The sequence below is a fragment of the Dipodomys merriami genome, unplaced genomic scaffold (assembly GCF_024711535.1).
Source record: "Dipodomys merriami isolate MVZ:Mamm:240054 unplaced genomic scaffold, mDipMer1.0.p SCAF_2, whole genome shotgun sequence".
Taxonomy (NCBI): domain Eukaryota; kingdom Metazoa; phylum Chordata; class Mammalia; order Rodentia; family Heteromyidae; genus Dipodomys; species Dipodomys merriami.
In genome coordinates, this window is record NW_027203381.1 from 20,188,900 (window position 1) to 20,206,304 (window position 17,405).

A 17,405-nucleotide genomic window follows, 5' to 3' on the forward strand; every position below is an offset into this window, starting at 1 on the left:
CCTCCTCTGGATGCTCTAGTGTGGAGATGTTGAGCAAGGATCACAAAAACACAGAAGACCCTGAAGCCCAGGCATACCTCAGACTGCCCCTAAGCTATGCTGAGGAACTCAGGAAGACATGACACCTGAAGTAACCTCAGCGGGGAGTACAGTAGCAGGCCATTGCCTTCTGAGGACATTACCCCACTCGGACCCTGGGAAAGGCTGGGAAATGTAGTGATTTCTCCAGCATATTCAAAATTTTCTACAGCTTTCAGAGAATTCTACAATTCAATTAAATAGACAATTAAAAAAAAGAGAACGTCAACAGATAAATATTACCTTTTTCTTGGGTCTATTTCTCAGCCAAGTGTTATCGCCAACATTAAGCAAAGTCATTCTGACCTGTTCAGGATTCTCCTTATTCAGGGATTTGGAGTCCCCTGTCTTCCCTGTTGTAGTTTTGGATCTTGGCCTCTGCTGATTGATCTTGGGGAGATTTTGACAAGTGTCACTCATTACCCTAAGGAGTAGAAGAACAAGTGTGGAGGTCATTATTCTAACCACTTAGGTTGAGGTAAACAAACAACTACTATAGCACAGTTAAAGAAATACCTTGAAAGATGAGCAGAGGAGCTACAGTAAAACCCTTCCATCTGTGCCATCTTCCTGTCTTGTCCATTCTATCTTTGACTACACATTGGGTTCCTCCAAAACTGGGCAGTGGGCCCATCTCCCTCCCGCTACAAGACCCCAATCCTCCCTCTTTATTTCTTCTTTATTCCGTATAGCTTCAGCCCTTTGGCAGATGGCTTTAGTTCTAAAGAACACATTGCTTTATAAGAATTTTTCCACAGCTACTTCCTACCTTCCTCAAGAGCATCAGACTAGGAAAAGAGGGAGGGGAGTCTTCATATTGTGAAGTACTAGATACTTTAGGGATTTGTATTTGGCTTTAATTCAACATAGTGGATATCACTCCTTGCCTATGTAAAATACCTCTTGGAATTCTGTATGCAGGAAACATCAGAAGGGGCTTGTGTGAGGAAAGCAACACTCACCCCATGTCTGTGGTTACAGATAACTCATATTTGCAAAATACTGTCCACTTAAGGCAAAACAAGGTTATGGAACTGCAAGTCAGAATAGTGGCTTCATTGGTGAAGATAAGGTACATTAATTGAAAAGAGGCAAAGGGAGCATGATGGTGGACCCTAGCTGGGGTGGTTATAAGAGCACATATGTTTGACTACATATGAGTTATAAGAGGGAAATGTTTCATATGATATCTCTACCTCACGACTTCAATTTCTTATTGGGTATAAAAGACTCATGATATTTGCTTTAATATGAAAAGACAACAATGCTAACAATTGTAAAATTTGTCTGGAAATGGAACTAAATTTCCTCTGCCTTAACTTTAGCCACCATTCTTGATATGTGCCCTGGGAAATTCTTTAGAGAGGGCACAATACCCCATAAGCGTGTGAAGATGGCTTCCACATTGGTCTAAGGACCACCTCTGTTCAAGCTAAACATCCAGCCAATCCTAAAATGAACTTGCTCCCAGATTTCTTCTCATCATCATCACCTTCCTTTTGTCCACCGTCTTCAGACCATAATGAAATGCACTTCTGCTTTTTGTGCAAAGTTTTTCCAATGAGGAATCTTGAGACCACATTAGCAACAACACCCCGCTTGAATGCTGTTGGCTCAGGGGCAGTTGCCACCAGTTAATGTGGATTTCTCTATCTCTAATTCTGTAATGGGGACTTATTTGCTGAGAATTTTTTGTTAGAGCCTAAACTTTATTCCTTTTAATTCCATCTTGTTGCCTAAGGTTCATCCTTCAAATCATCAAGACCTTTCAGGTCTCTGCTTCTGTTATTCATCAGATTAGATCATTCTTCTCCCCTCAGTCATCAGCAAGGGCAAAATTTGAAAAAGACATTTGATTCTGCTACTAGCCAGTCTTAAGATACAACCTCTCATTCAGCAACTATCTTTAAGGATAAAATGGTACACTGAAACATCATTCATTGCTTTCTGGATAATCCTTCTTGACTAAACATTTCCTGTCCAATCTTTATGCAGGCCATGTAAAAGTACCTACTCAGAAAGGAGCTAAGAAATCCTTGAATGGTCACACATGCCACCATACTCTCTCCCTAAAGGAAATTAGCCTCCAACCACACCACACTCACTCAAAGAATATCTGCAAGGTAAAAATACCAAGTTTCAGGCATAGACATGTGCCTGGAAAATCATCAGAATCTTGGTGCATTCCACAGCTGGTCTCTTAACACGTTCTTCACTTTTCCTATTCACAAGTCATTTTCATTTATTGCCAGTCTGTCTAGTTTTATGAAAACTATAAATAAAGGAATAATACTTTCGTCAAAACAATCAAAATCTTCTAAAGAACAGAGGAAAGCAATGGTAACTGTAGGCTGAGGACAATACAAGCATCATGCTGACGCTGCGTAGGCTCCACACACATTGTATGAAAAATGCCAAATAGACCTGTGAGGCTCCCTGGCTCCTTTCTGTTCATACTGTAGACAGTGAATTTGATTCACCAGCGCAGGTAACTTAGTGGGGCAGATGAACACCTCTTGAGGCTTGATAAGTTGTCTGTGATCTAAATCTTAAGTTTTCTTTTCTCAATCACATTCTAAGATCTTCAAACATCTTAGAATACCTGAAAGTTATGTAACCTCTATGGAAAATCCCTTTTAGCTGCTTCGAAGGCTTAGGCCTTATTATAATAGAAAAGCTCCACAAGGCCTGCTGCTCCAAGCCCGCAGCACCCTGAGCAGCAGCTCTCTGCTCTCTGGAACTCATGAATATATCTGAACAGGACAGCATGGGCATGACGTTGTGAGAGGGATGTGTTGGGAGTGAGGAGGAATAGGAAGAACACTGAAGCTAAAGTGGGGGGAATCTTCAGCAGAGAACGGTTAAGAAAAGAAAGGGCTCCCATTAGATTCCCAGAAATTTTCTGAATGAAGGCTCAGCCCTGGCTATTTTTAAATGAGATTGGGATGTGAGAGACTCAGAAGTAGCATACAAAATGCACATATAAAAAGGAGGGAGCCCGGGGCTGGTGGCTCACGCCTGTAATCCTGGCTACTCAGGAGGCTGAGATCTGAGGATCATGGTTCAAAGCCAGCCTGGGGAAGGAAAGTCCAGGAGACTCTTATCTCCCATTAACCTCAAGAAAACCAGAAGTGGCGCTGTGGCTCGAGCGGTAGCGCACTCGCCTTGAGCTGAAGAGCACAGGGATGGCACCCAAGCCCAGAGTTCAAGCCCCACAACAGACCAAAAACAAACAAACAAACAAAAAAAGGAGGGAATGGCAAGGAGAATGCACATTCATGCAGACTCACACTAAGGAGAATCTTCCCAGGTTACTATTTTCAGACAAATCAGGAATTGAAAGATCCAAGAGTACACAAAGAAATTAAAGATGTTATTTTGAAAGAAGCAATGTTTCTTCAGTTCTCAATATGTGCTAGGGCCTCATGATGTACTAGGAACAGAGAAAAGCAGAAAAGCAGAGCCAGAAATTAGTCCTGGGCCTTCTAACCCATGATATCTATACTTTTCATGCCCCCTGCCCTTCAAAGATATAGTGTAACGGGATGTAATCATTAGTAGTAACCCAGGGGAACTGATAGATATGGACCTAAGTTCTGGAGAGCTGTAGCATGAGGGAACTCCACAGAATGCCCACCAAGTCCACATTACAGACTGGTATTGCTAGTAGACAGTCATGAAGTTGTACTGGAAATTCTTCTAGAAAGAAATCCCACAAACTCATTGATCAAGAGGAGTTATCATTCACTTTACCTTCTGTTTTTTCCTCCAGTTTTTGGTGGCAAATTATTCTCTGCTATGGCAAAACAAACACAGGGGGAGGGGGAGGAGAGTATTAGTCTTAAGGAAGAGAATGTGATTTTTTAGATCTATTTCTGCTTTTAAAAATTTCTTAAAATGTGTACCGATTCTGATCTAGAGTATGAAGTGACAAGAGAAGGGGGTGATGCTGGACTTCCAGCCCTCTCCCTTCAGAGGAAGACCTTGTAGGCCACAAGACAGTAAATGTGTTGGAGACCACTCACCTGGTAGTAAATCTAACATAATAGGGTTTTTTAAGCTAATATTTCATTGAGTTTTCATGAGCTTGACACTACCTTGCTTGGATGTTAAGGACCCTAGACAGATTGCTGTAGTCTGTCTATTAAGTCTACCAATCGGCCCTAAAATTAAGATAGGATATGACAAGAGACCATAGATACCAAAGTACCTGAGAACAAGCCATCTAGAAATCACAGCCTATCAGTAATCCCCATGGGGGAGTCAATGTTATCTTGAGACCCCGATCTAACAGCTGGACAAGGAAGGCAAATACTGAAACCTGCATTTGAAGGAAGCTCAGAGAAAAATCCCTCCCAGACTCCTTCCAGCTCTACCATTCAGCCCTAGCTATTTTTAATTAATGTTTCTCTTAGTTTCCCGGTTCCCTACATGAAATGTTAAAGTCTGTGGCTTAACAAGTTCCTTGCAAACAGGACAATGATCTGCCTCGGTTTATAATTACTTCCCCTACTTACAAACTTCTAAGTCAATGTTACTACAAAACCTAGGGCCTTGGTTTTAGATCTTCCCTGCAGCCAGGCCCCTCGACTGCTACCCTATACCAGGTCTTTGCATTATATTGATCATGATCACGATTGATGGCTTTCAAAAGCATTTCATTATCTATACATGAGCTATTAGCTTTACCAATGCTCATTTTCATGTTATTTCAAGACAGATAATAGGTCTTTCTAACAAGACAAAGTCTTCTGTCATTTATTCTCTTTCAACAGTCCTTTCCATCTCTACGGAAATTGATGCCAGTCTTCTACAGAGTACCTTACATACACTGGGCTTTTGCCTTTTTTCCTGAAACAAATTTCTCAAATAAGCACCAAAGGATGTCAAAATCCAGATGATCGTGTTTAAGTTGCCTGCGTGGACTAAGAGAGGCTACAGGAACTTTCCTAGTCTCCTCTTACAGTGCAGGGTAGTAGGGGTAACATATACTTGGGAGATAAGATGAGGATGGTACACCACTTCTTCTTGCTCTGTAGTCCAGGCTTATCTTGAATTCATGATTCTTCTGCCTCCACGTCCTATGTGCTGGTGTTACAGGCATGCACTACTATTCCCAGCCAGAAACACCATTCTTAACAAGATAATAAAGTCTTACTACTTAAAAAAATAGCCATGTACCTGTTTCTGATGCCTTTTTAACAATTTTGGGGTACTTTTGGAATTTTACAAAATAATAGCTCTCATATTCCATCAAAATAGTTTCAAGATCAATGTTGTCACAAACTTCAAAGCGTCGTAAAGCCAATTTAGTTTCTTGCTCCAAAGCATTTGCTGCATCAATATATCTGTTTTACAGAAGAAGAAGAAAAAAAGTAAGCCTTGGCATAAAGAATACAAGCAAACAGGGATTATAAATCCCCAAAGTCTCCATACCAAGAGTAAACCTATATTAAATAGAGATTAGATTAAAAAAAATATCTCTGAGGTTTTTCTAGAGTAAGAAACCAAACAGATGTGGTTTTTCTAGGGTTTCTTTGTTTTATTGTTATTGTAGTATTGTGGTTTTGGTAGGTCTCTTTGGGGAGAGGGAGTAAGAGACAGGGTTTCACTCTGTAGACCAGGCTCACCTCCACCTTACAATCATCCTGTCTCAGCCTTAGGAGTGGTAGTATTACAGGTGGATTCCTCCAAACCCAGCTTGTATATGGTTAAATATATCTAAATGCTGTCTTTCAAAGAAGTTGCCTCTGCATACTACTTATTCTAGTGATGACACCATCATTCAAAAACAATTTTGGAACTGCATTTAAGTCAAACAAATAAAACAACTGAAAAAATGCCTTTTGGAATACCTTTGTTCATTTTGAGGCACATAGGTAGCTAACTTTAGTCACATATATTAATAGTATTCATTTTAGATAACCTATTACAGTTGTTAAAACCCACATTTATCCCAAAAGTGCAAGGAAGGATTAGTATCCTGAGAGCAATTCCAAAGAATGTGTCATGAATATTAAAGGAAATTGGAAGAATTTGTTGATGAACAGCATTGAGGAAATTCGGTATAAGATAACTACTTAAGTGTAATATCCCTGGCAGTGCTTGAGACACACATTACACAGAAGGTGTTTACATATGGAAGCAGCATTGTTGTCTTTTTGGGTTATATTTGTTGCTGTTGTTATCGCAATGGAACCCAGGGTCTGTGCATGGCAGGTGAGCACCCTGTCCTTATCTACATTTCCAAACCCTGTCACCAGCATTCTTCATAATCATCTTTTACTTTGCTCAATAGTAAGGCTGTCCCATGTAGGCAGATTTAGTGCTGCAAGCAAGGGCTGTCTTCAAAATCTAAAGATGAAAAGACTCCCCAGGTCTTTAGTTTTAGTTTCTTTTTAAAAAAAACCAATTACACAGGTACAAATATGCACACATTAGCCTAAGGTTTCCGGGGATCTTCCAAAGACTTCAGATTAAGAATTAAGAATTCTGGTGGCAATCTTGGGCATCTATCCGGAGCATTACAAGTCAGGACAGAGTGAAGTTACTTGCAAATCCATGTTCACTGCTGCACTCTTCACAATACCAAGTTATGAAAACAGCCCAGATGCCCTACAATGTAGTACATATAGTACATGTACACAATGGAATTTTACTCATCCATTAGAAAGAATAAAATTGTATCAGTTGCTGGAAAATGTATGGAGCCTGAAAAAAAACCATGTTAGGTGAAGTAAGCCAGGCTCAAAGAGACAAATGGCACATATTGTTGCTCATATGTGGAAACTAGATGTAAAATAGAGCTATGCATGATAATATCTACAGGGCTCAATGTACACAATGTACACAGGGCTCATTTGTATACAAGCTGACTAAACAAGGATATACGTGGCTACGGGAATCCAAAGTTGTAATTCTCTGAATAACTAAAGTATTGTTTATCAAAATGAATACTAGGAAGTAGAAATACATTTGGGGGTTGAGCAAGGGGAAAGCATAGGAATGGAGGGAGGGAGGTGAGCAAATGTAGTCTTTATACTCAGCGCACATTATGTAAAAAATGTTCCATGTGGGATAAAATAGGTGGCATTGATCAAGAAGCATTGTACTCATAACCTGACTTATAGAATTGTAGCCCCTTTGTATAACTACTTAATAACAACAGCAGTAATAATAAATTTGACAAATAATTCTGTGGCAGGCCATAGTTCTTTCTATCTGGTTCAAATCTGGGAAGGTGGGAGGAAAACTGGCTTTTTAAAAATCAACCCTCTTCTCTGAACCAGACTTAGGTCATTTGGAAAACTGAATTGTATTTAAATAAGTACCATGATTATTTCCAATGGCCTTGAATTGTGTTCCCAAGCTAATTTCAAAGAATTAACAATCCGTATGAGAAGCTGCTCACCCAACTTCTATGCTGTGGCTTATTTCCCATGTTACAAAGCCACAAATAACCTTTATTTTTTCTCTTCAGGATAGCCTGGACACTGTCCCTGAGACTCTTTGAGCTCAAGGCTAGCACTCTATCACTTGAGCCCCAGCACCATTTCTGGCTTTTTCTGAGTCGTTTATTGGAGAGAAGAGTTTCAGACTTTACTTTTTTTTTGAGTTTCAGACTTTTCTACCTGGTTGGGCATCCAACCTCAATCCCTAGATCTCAGTCTCCTGAGTAACTAAGATTACATTCCTAAAGCACTACCTGTTCACATCTGTTTTTGTTCTGCAGTGCTGGGGATTGAAAGTAAGGCCTCATATATGCTATATAAATGCTCTACTATTGAACTATGTCTGTGTCCTTTTTTAAAAACAAATTTCAGACAGGAACTGACTATGTTTTAACATGCTGATACTCTTGCCTTGCTTTGGGAATACTGAGATTACAGGCATAGGACACTGCACCCGACTATATCTGTATAACTTGTGTTAGATATGAAGCAATACATATTCATTTTTTAAAAACCCTAGAATATACAGATAAATCAAAAGAAAGTGCCAGGTGCTGATGGCTCACACCTGTAATCCTGGCTACTCAGGAGGCTGAGATCTGAGGATTGGGGTTCAAAGACAGTCAGGGAAGGAAAGTCTGTGAGACTCTTTTTTTTTTTGGGGGGGGGGTCTAGTCGTGGGACCTGAACTCTGGGCCTGGGTGCTGTCCCTCAGTTCTTCAGCTCAAGGCTAGTGCTCTATCACTTGAGCCACAGCACCACTTCCGGCTTTTTTCTTTTTGCTTATGTGGTGCTGAGGAATCGAACCCAGGGCCTCCTGCATGCGAGGCAAGCGCTCTACCACTGAGCCACCTTCCCAGCCCCTGTGAGACTCTTATCTCCAATTCACCACCAGAAAAATGGAAGTGGCTCTGTGACTGAAAGTGGTAGAGCATTAGCATTGAGCAAAAGAACTCAGGTACAGTGCCTAGACCCTGAGTTCAAGCCCTAAAACAACAAGAAAAAATATATACTCCCACTCAGAAATTGTGTGAATGTGAATATTTCTTCTATTTTTCAAGTCATTAAAAAATGACAACACACATTTGCTTACACATGTGTCCTTGTAATTCAATAAAGAAGACAGGAACTTGCACTGGAGATGATTCTACTGATGTCACATTGCATTCTGAACATTGCAGACATGATCATGGATAGTCTGACTTTAACAGTATAAGCCCATGTTTTCTAAGAGAATTGATCAGGAAACACAGCTGTTTCTGCATGTCCCTGTTAGATTATTTGAGTATGAATGTAGTCTGTCATGGAGCCATTTAGCCAACAGAGTTAATAGGACAGACCTTAAAGAAGAATATTGAGCAAGAATGAACAAGATGTAGGAAGGAGGTTATTAACAGCACTCAGACCCAAGAGGATAGATCTGTAGGACTAAAAAAAAACAGGACCTAATGACCTTCCACAAATTCTTGATCACTCTTTCAAACTCTGGTCTGTTTACTTAATTACTAAAGTTATGCCTTGCCCCTTCTTCCTCTGTACCTCTTCCCAGCACATCTGTCTACCTATGTTCTGTACATCTTTAAAATCATGTTTACATTAATGCTACAAAGCTTCTTTCCTTGACTGGACATCTAAATCCACAGTAATCTGTCCACTTCGTCAAATTATCAGAAAATTTCATTTATTCTAAAGCTGACATTAGAAATACCTATAGCTGACTTTTCTCTCAGCAATCCACTCAAACCCTTCTCATAAGGCTAGGAAAATGATCAACTAGAATTTTCATTGATTTAAGATACAAGGGGCCATTGGGCCATCTAGTGGCGAATATGGATAAATGCATGCTTTGAAGTAGTAAATTCTGGCCATAATAACTAAAGAACAGGGTTAGCTATGTGTGATTTTGGGAGGTGGAAGTGGGGGAAAGGGGTTCCTTTGTTTTCAAAGTTTTTTTCCAACACAATTTCTGGAACACAAAATAAATTGTAATAAAAATTAAGGATTCTCTGTGTGAATGGCTTTGTCTTAATTTCTATTTACTCTACTAGCCTACATTGCAGGAAGTTCTTCAGTAGCTATTCAGGTAATACTTACTGAACATCTGTTAACACTATGCCTACAGTGCCGGAACTAGCATGGTAAGCCCAGGAGATATATATATATATATATATATATATATATATATATATATATATATATATATATATATGTATATATATATACATATATACATATATATATATATATATTACAGAGGGGTTACAGTATATGAGGTAATGAGTACATTTCCTATCGAGCATTTTTACCCCCTCACTTGTTTTTCCCCTACTATCCCTTCCTTCCCCACCTCCCCAACTCCTCCCTCTCCCCCCCCCCCACCTGAAGTTGTCTTGTATATCTCATTGTTACAATGGGTCAACCTGTATCCCTAGTATTTTGTTTTTTTCCCTTCCCCTCCCCTAATTAGAAAAATGTATATACAAGATGCAGGGCACCAGAATCAAATATAGTGAAAACAGGGGTTATACCGTGGGGGAAGAACATACTAAAGAAATAAAAAAAATCACATAGTACATTATAAATACGTTAAAAACAATAGCAAGAAAGAAAAAAACACTTGTGTCCCTATCTTGGGTTCATTTCACTTAACATCATCTTATATGGTCATATGTACATAGCTTTTGACCTTTTCTGCTTGTCTTAGACATATACTAGTTATTGCAAATAACTAGTATTTGAGGGACCTATGTTTCTTTGGGCCTGTAGGCCCAGGTTTTATATAAGTCAACCAGTCTGTGAAGTGTTATAGTGCCAACTGTTCTCAAAAGTTCCAGGGAAATTAGTCTCTAAAGACAGTCTAAGAAAAACTACGTCCTTGGTCAAATCGTGCTGCAGAATCCTGAATTCTGTGAGGTTAGTAGAGCTATCTTCATTGCCCAAAGGAAAGTAGATGAGTTAAGGAGTCCTGAAATAAGAGGTTCTGTTTGTCTAGGTTTACTCTAATGCTTATCAAGTCCACCTGATCACACTCTTTGTGTGTGTGTGTGTGTGTGTGTGTGTGTGTGTGTGTGTGTATGTGTGTGTGTGTGTGTATGTGTGTGTGTGTGTGTGTATGTAGGGACTGCTTACTGCTCACCACCAGAGAGGTTGATAGGATGAAACCATTTTTTCCCATAAAACTTAAATCCATAACATGAAAGAGGAGGAGTTTCTGATTTTAAAAAATATATCTGTACTTCAAAGTGAGTAGAGTGGGAAATGCTTTGGTGTTAGGGGTATTGCCCTCATTTTAGAGAAGTCATTATGAGAAAGGTCACTGTTTGCAATTCAAGAATTTACAACATTCTTAATCAATGGGATTAAAAGTTAAAGGATCATCATCTTCTCCCTGCACCCCCCCCCCAAAAAAACCTCATGGCCCACACGTGTATTTGATTTCCTAAAGTGATCCTCAATCAAAAACAGAAAGAAAAACTTTTAAGGAAGTTATATTTGTGGATATATCAATAGTGGGACTCTAAGAAATCTCACATCTCTACTACTCTCAAATCTCAAGGGAAGGCTGGGCTCCTGTGGCTCATGCCTACAATCCTAGCTACTCAGGAGGCTGAGATCTGAGGATCATAGTTCAAACCCAGCATGGACAGGAAAATCTGTGAAACTCTTATCTCCAATAAACCACCAGAAAACTGGAAATGGCACTGTGGTAGAGCGCTTGCCTTGAGCTGAAGAGCTGAGAGACAATGCCCAGGCCCAGAATTCAAGAACCACAACCACCACCACCACCAACAACAACAACAACAAAAACCCTCAAGGGAATAGAAAAGTATTGCATGTACTGACTAGCACTGTCAATAAAGTTTTCAAATGCATGAGTGAAAAATACTTAACACAGAATAAACCTAATATATCTGTGTACTTGGGTTACTAATAAGGTGTTCATATTGGCTCATGAATTGCAGCAAATATACCATATCAATGCAACATGTTAAATATAGAGGCGAAGACGTATACAGATATGGAAGAGAATTTGGTTGGCATGATCAAAGCCCTGATTTTTGTCCCCAGAACTATTATTGTTATTATGAATAATAATAATAATGTTACTGGGGAATGACATGGTATATGGGTTCTTGCTATTCTTTATGGTCATCTTCCTGTAAATTGTCTGTTCATTGTTTTTGAAGGCCTGTCTATAAAAGTATAGAGTCACAAAAAGAAAACAGACATCAGTAAATATTTGTAATATAACTTACCCTTCTTGTGTTAAATAATGCAAAATCAAAATGAGCAGATTTTTTCTCCGAGCTTCTGTCCTGATTTCGTACTGTGAATAAAGAAGAACATTTAACTGAACCCACAGCAAGATACAACACAGTGCTTTATAGGAATAAAGATTTGAAAGTAAATGCAACCTGTCAACACCAAAGTGGCATGATTTAAGGCTGGAAAGCAGTTTGAAGTCTCCAAGAATTGATACAAAGTTGTTTTCTATTGTCTTTTTTCTTCTTCAAGCTACCATTCCAATTATAAACTTAAGGAAACAGTTATTTGAGTTAGGATCGCACTGTACTAGTTGACTTTCTTACTATGAAACTAATTGGCCTTTCATTGCTTATAACCACCAAGAAACAAATAGACATACTTCTGATATTGGAACAAGGTTAAGGAAAGTGATCAAATAAAGTTGTGCATCAGAAATCAGTACTGGCTTTATCTTACCTTTGATTCACTCAAGGTCCAACCCAGTCATGCACAAATGCAGAGATGAGTCCCTTTAAACCATTCAGAAAAGACTATACAAGGTCTCAGCTTAGTCACTGAGACTAGCAGGGGTGATGATATTATATAAATTATGAATATATATTATAATTGTCATATGTATGATAATATATTATATTTGTTTATTTGTCCATCTATCTATTTATTTTTGCATTGGCACTAGGGTCTGAACTCATACATTTGTCTGTTTATGTTTGGTGCATTTCACTTAGTAGAATGTCTTCACGATTCATCTGTTTGTAGCATGTGGTAAAATTCCCTTCCTTTGGTTTGGGGATGTAGCTCAGTGTTAGAATGCTTGCTGAGTATGAGCAAGGCTTAGGTTTCATCCCCAGTGCAGAGCCAAAGGGAAGAAGGTATCCTAAAATATTTTACACCATATGGGACATAAATTATATTACATTTTATACGAATTTCCTTGCACTTAAGGCTAAAAGGAACATAATACCCCACCTTTTGGTCTGACTTTCCAGAAAATCAGCTTTAATTATTTTAGCTGTTTCTTCTTATATTTAATTTCATGCTTCTAAATATTCTGTTAAAGCTTTATGATGCATGACAAGCACTAGCTATTCATTTCTAGGAGAGATGAGTGAGAATGAACCCTTATAATTCCCTTCTCACTCTGCCCTCCCCTTATGGTTAGATCAATATTCAGTGATTATATTATTAGGATCATGTAAATATTGTTCGCTACTGAGTCTAAAATTAGCATGATTATTTTTCCATTTTCATACGCTGTTTTATCTTGGACAAATGATTATCTCATTATTATTGTGACTTTTCAACATATCTACTGGTAATTTTCAAACACCAACATATGTCATATCACTTTCTCCTCTATCAAATATATCACTATCAAACATATCACACATATCAAATATATGTGTTGATTACATTCTGTTCCCCCAGGGCTCCACTCCTATTCTCTGCTCTAGATTCCTGACTCTCAAGCCTAACAGGTGCTCATACTGGAGATTACCTTTGAAATTTTCCTTTGTTAGAACTCTTAGAAACTTAGTATTGCATTTGTATAATATCTCCTTTGCTTTACCAGCACATAACCTTTTGAGGAAAGATGAAATGGAGGTTGTTGTGAAGAATTTACATTCCTGTAAGTATCTTTAGTCTACTTTATACAGTCAGAAAGGTCATAATACTACAATTCTTAGTCTTAATTATTTGCATGTAATGTGGTTTTTCTTCTGTTAAAAACAAAACAAAACACATCTAGTCTTACAGATCTTAATGACTTTACTTATTGATCAGCAATCATAACCAAAATTGGTTTGAAAAGTCATGCTGTACCACATGACAAGTTTATGTTTATGAACCAAAACATAGTGAACAGAAAATGTAAGTGAGGTACAGAGGCAGCACCATCTACTCCAGTTTGCATCTGCCTTCTATGAATATGGGTTGACCAGTTGGCTGCTTGTGATTGGTTGTAAAACTGTTGAAATTTTAAGCTATTTGTACAAGTACTGCATTTTGTACTCAAGAGTCATATTGCAGCTCACTAAATACTGAGAATCATGAAACCCAAACTTAAACTATATTATCAGAGTTAACATTTCCCAGGAATGCCTTAGGATCACATTTTTAACTCTGGTGCTCTGAACTTATATTCATTCTCCATCCTCCACATTTCCATTCTTGGAAAATTTATCTGAAGAAAATCATTCCCCACAGCTTATTTTTTTTCAGAATTCTTACTAACAAGAGAGAGCATATTCCAGATTGATCTTTTCTTCTATTTCTTTTCTCTTTTTCAAGTTTATTTTCTCAGAAACTTTCTTGTCCTTCATAAACAATTTCTAAGAATCTGTTCTTATTGCAAGTTTTTCTTTGTCAGAGCATCCTGTTCTTTTTTTCAATTACTGGACATGTTCAGTTAATTAGCTTGTTTTTCGTACACTGTTATCTTATTGATTAAAGTCATAATAAGTTTTATTTAATATTTGTTCTTTAAGTAGGTTAACAAAAGCATATTTGTTTACTAAGATATGATAACAAAGTAACAACATTTTCTATTTGAATTATTTTAGATTAAGACTGTATGGACTCTTTAATCAGGCTTTGCTGATAAAGGAAACTCAGAAACAAGTTATCAGGAAGAATCAGAAAGAGAATCATAGTAATCTCAGTCAGAGTTTTTAACATATTTAGAAATTTGTAATTCATACAGAAGAGTGTATAAGGCACTCTTTTTTTTTTTTTGGTCAGTCTTGAGGCCTGAATTCAGAGCCTGGGTGCTGTCCCTCAGCTCATCAGTTCAAGGCTAGCTCTCTACCACTTGAGCCACAGGACCACTTCCAGTCTTCTGGTGGTTCACTGGAGAAAAGACTCACAGAATTTTCTGCCCTGGCTGGCTTTGAACCGTGATCCTCAGATTTCAGCCTCCTGAAGTATCTAGGATTACAGGCATGAGCCACTAGTGCCAGGCTGAACTTTTAATCATAATCTAAAGAAATACCACCCTGGCTAAGACACAGAGAAACTTCTATATCTTCAAGTCACCCCCTGCTCCCCAAGTATCCTTTCATACAAACTGTGCTAATCATTCTCTTTTCCTTTATGGGTCTACTAAATATATATGAATCTTTAAAAATATATTTGTTGCTGGTCATGGTGGTATATACCTATAAACCCAGAATCTGGGAAGGAGGGGTATGATAGTCCAAGACCTTATCTCAAAAATAAAATGAAATTTTAAAATTGATTATTTTTCTCATTCCTACACTTCATGTGACCGATATACATTTTTTTTTTTTTTTTTTTTTTTTTTGTCGGTCGTGGGGCTTGAACTCTGGGCCTGGGCGCTGTCCCTCAGCTCTTCAGCTCAAGGCGAGTGCTCTACCACTTGAGCTACAGTGCCACTTCCGGTTTTCTGGTGCTTTTATTGGAGATAGGAGTCTCACGGTCTTTCGTGTCCGGGCTGGCTTTGAACCGCGATCCTCAGATCTCAGCCTCCTGAGTAGCTAGGATTACAGGCGTGAGCCACCAGCGCCCGGCCCGATATACATTTTTTAATAATGACTTTTGCTCGGTAGTATGTAATTTTCCCAGTAAAAGTGCATTTCAATGTAATAATCTGTATATTAGTTAGCTACTCCATATATTTTTTACTGTCTGTGTGTGTTGGTCTGTTTGTATGTGTATGGTGCCTGTGTGTGTGAGATTCTACTTTATGAATCTTTTTTTTTCTCATCACTTTCTTCTTTGCTTTCCTCGGCCACTTTCTCTGTGCTTTGACCTGTCTGTAAACTCTATATGGTTTGTACCATACAATTTAGTGTTTTGTTTTTTGTACAAGAATTAGGACTTGAACTCTAGTTCAAGTATTATGTCAGTATTGAGGCTTGCACAAATTTGATTTTATCACTCAAAGCTAATGCTCTATCACTTGAGCAACACCTTTACTTCTGACTACATAGGGTGGAGTCTCAGATTTTTCTGCCCAGGCTAACTTTGACTGTGATCCTCATATCTCAGCTTTTTAAATAGCTAGCATTGCAGGCATGAGCCACCAGAGCCCAGTCAATTTAATATTTAATTTTTGCTTTTTTACAGTGTTATCTGTAGCCTGTTTGTAAGAGTCAGCTGAATTTTCTGTAATTTAGAAACCCAGTTTTATTTGTTATTTTAGTCTCTAGATGGCGCTGAGAGCAATAGTTAGGTAAACTCACTATTGCTCAATCTCTGGGTCAAGCCAAAGGAAAGTTGCTCCTTAGCATCCTAGACAAGGGGAAAAATGTAAAAGATGATTCTGTGAGTTTTATGTAAAGAGAACTTGAGACGGACCAGCTTGGCCAGAGCACTGGGACCGACGGGACAGGGATCTCAGGATAGGTGGGCAAGGAGTCAGTGAAGTGACAAACAGACACAGACTCAAAAGAGTTGCATCTGAGTGTATCATTATTGAGGAGAATAAACATTTTTATACAGTGTGCGATTGTGACATAGATTCTTTATTTAAGCGCGTAATCAATTTTTAAGAAAAGCAAAGCATTGATGAATTATATGAAAATTAATGACTATCCCACCAACTATTTAAACTAAGTGGTGCAAAACAAGTCTAGCATATTGTTTAATAGAATGCGTCATCTATTCAGCCTTTTTATGTTTAATAATTAAACTTAAGACAGGACTGTACTTATATTGTACTCTTTATTTTTTCCATATATTTTCAAGTCCCTTTGAAACCATCCTAAAAACCACTTTCAGGTTAAGTCAGGCATTCTCCGTTTCCTATGAGTTTAATCCCAATATTTGTTCACATAAACTTCTAATTGTTGTTTTAAACTATCTTATTGTTGTTTAAATAATAAACACCATAATGATCTAGATTTACCTAATCTTTGTATAAAATCTAATGAGTTCCAAAATACCCTTTTTTCCTTTTACATTAATCCATCTATTTTCATCTTTATAAGCTCCTGTATAAGGCAATGGTTCATCGATCGGTTCAGGAAATATGATGTTACTAACTTTAAATTTTGTGGGAAACCACCATCTATTCCCTATTAACGTAAGCTGGACTAAACTTAATCATAACTGTTGGGGGAATCTTTCTTTTCCTTTTATTACCAGGGGTCCCTTTTTCTAGAACTCTCTGAGCTTCTGGGATAACTCTTTCTAGCTTAGTTTAATTCATTAATTCTGCTTGTTGTAACATATCTGAAAATTTTAAGTTTCTGTATTTACTATACGTGAGCCACAAAACTGCTTGTGAAGTTGTAGGAGTTTTTGGAGGCAGCGTCACATCAGATGATAGATTGATTGGGGCATAATCTTTGGTCCTACTCTTTATTATTTAGAGAAGCTGTCTCTATTGGACTGGAAAGATACAACATGCTCTGTTCTCAGATCAATAGAAAAATAGCCAAAACGAGAATAAAAGCAACAAATGCAGATCAAAGAAGAATATAGTAAGAATAAAGGTAGAGGCTATAAAGGTGCAGTCAAGTGTATGGGAAGCCTTGAACCAACACCCGCTTCCTGCAGGCATGCTTCCTTGAAGCTCTTTGTCTAACGGGATCTCTCACGCAGACTCCGCAGGAGGTGGCCTGGCAAGAACTGTCTTAAAGAAAT

The 17,405-nt window shown here is 38.2% G+C and overlaps 1 protein-coding gene across 5 annotated transcripts in view; it reads right to left on the minus strand.

Annotated features, from left to right (window-relative positions):
* Window positions 1-17,405, minus strand: part of Katnal2 (katanin catalytic subunit A1 like 2) — a 98,234-nt gene that overhangs the window by 31,817 nt on the left and 49,012 nt on the right. For 2 of the 5 annotated variants that reach the window (XM_070029202.1, XM_070029200.1), the window contains exons 2-5: window positions 11,786-11,856; window positions 5,260-5,426; window positions 3,832-3,874; window positions 322-502 (exon numbers count right to left, since the gene is read on the minus strand). In XM_070029202.1, the coding sequence (XP_069885303.1) occupies window positions 322-502; window positions 3,832-3,874; window positions 5,260-5,426; window positions 11,786-11,856 (462 nt within the window). The remainder of the gene's footprint in view (window positions 1-321; window positions 503-3,831; window positions 3,875-5,259; window positions 5,427-11,785; window positions 11,857-17,405) is intronic. The other 3 variants (XM_070029201.1, XM_070029205.1, XM_070029203.1) reach the window with 3 other exon arrangements.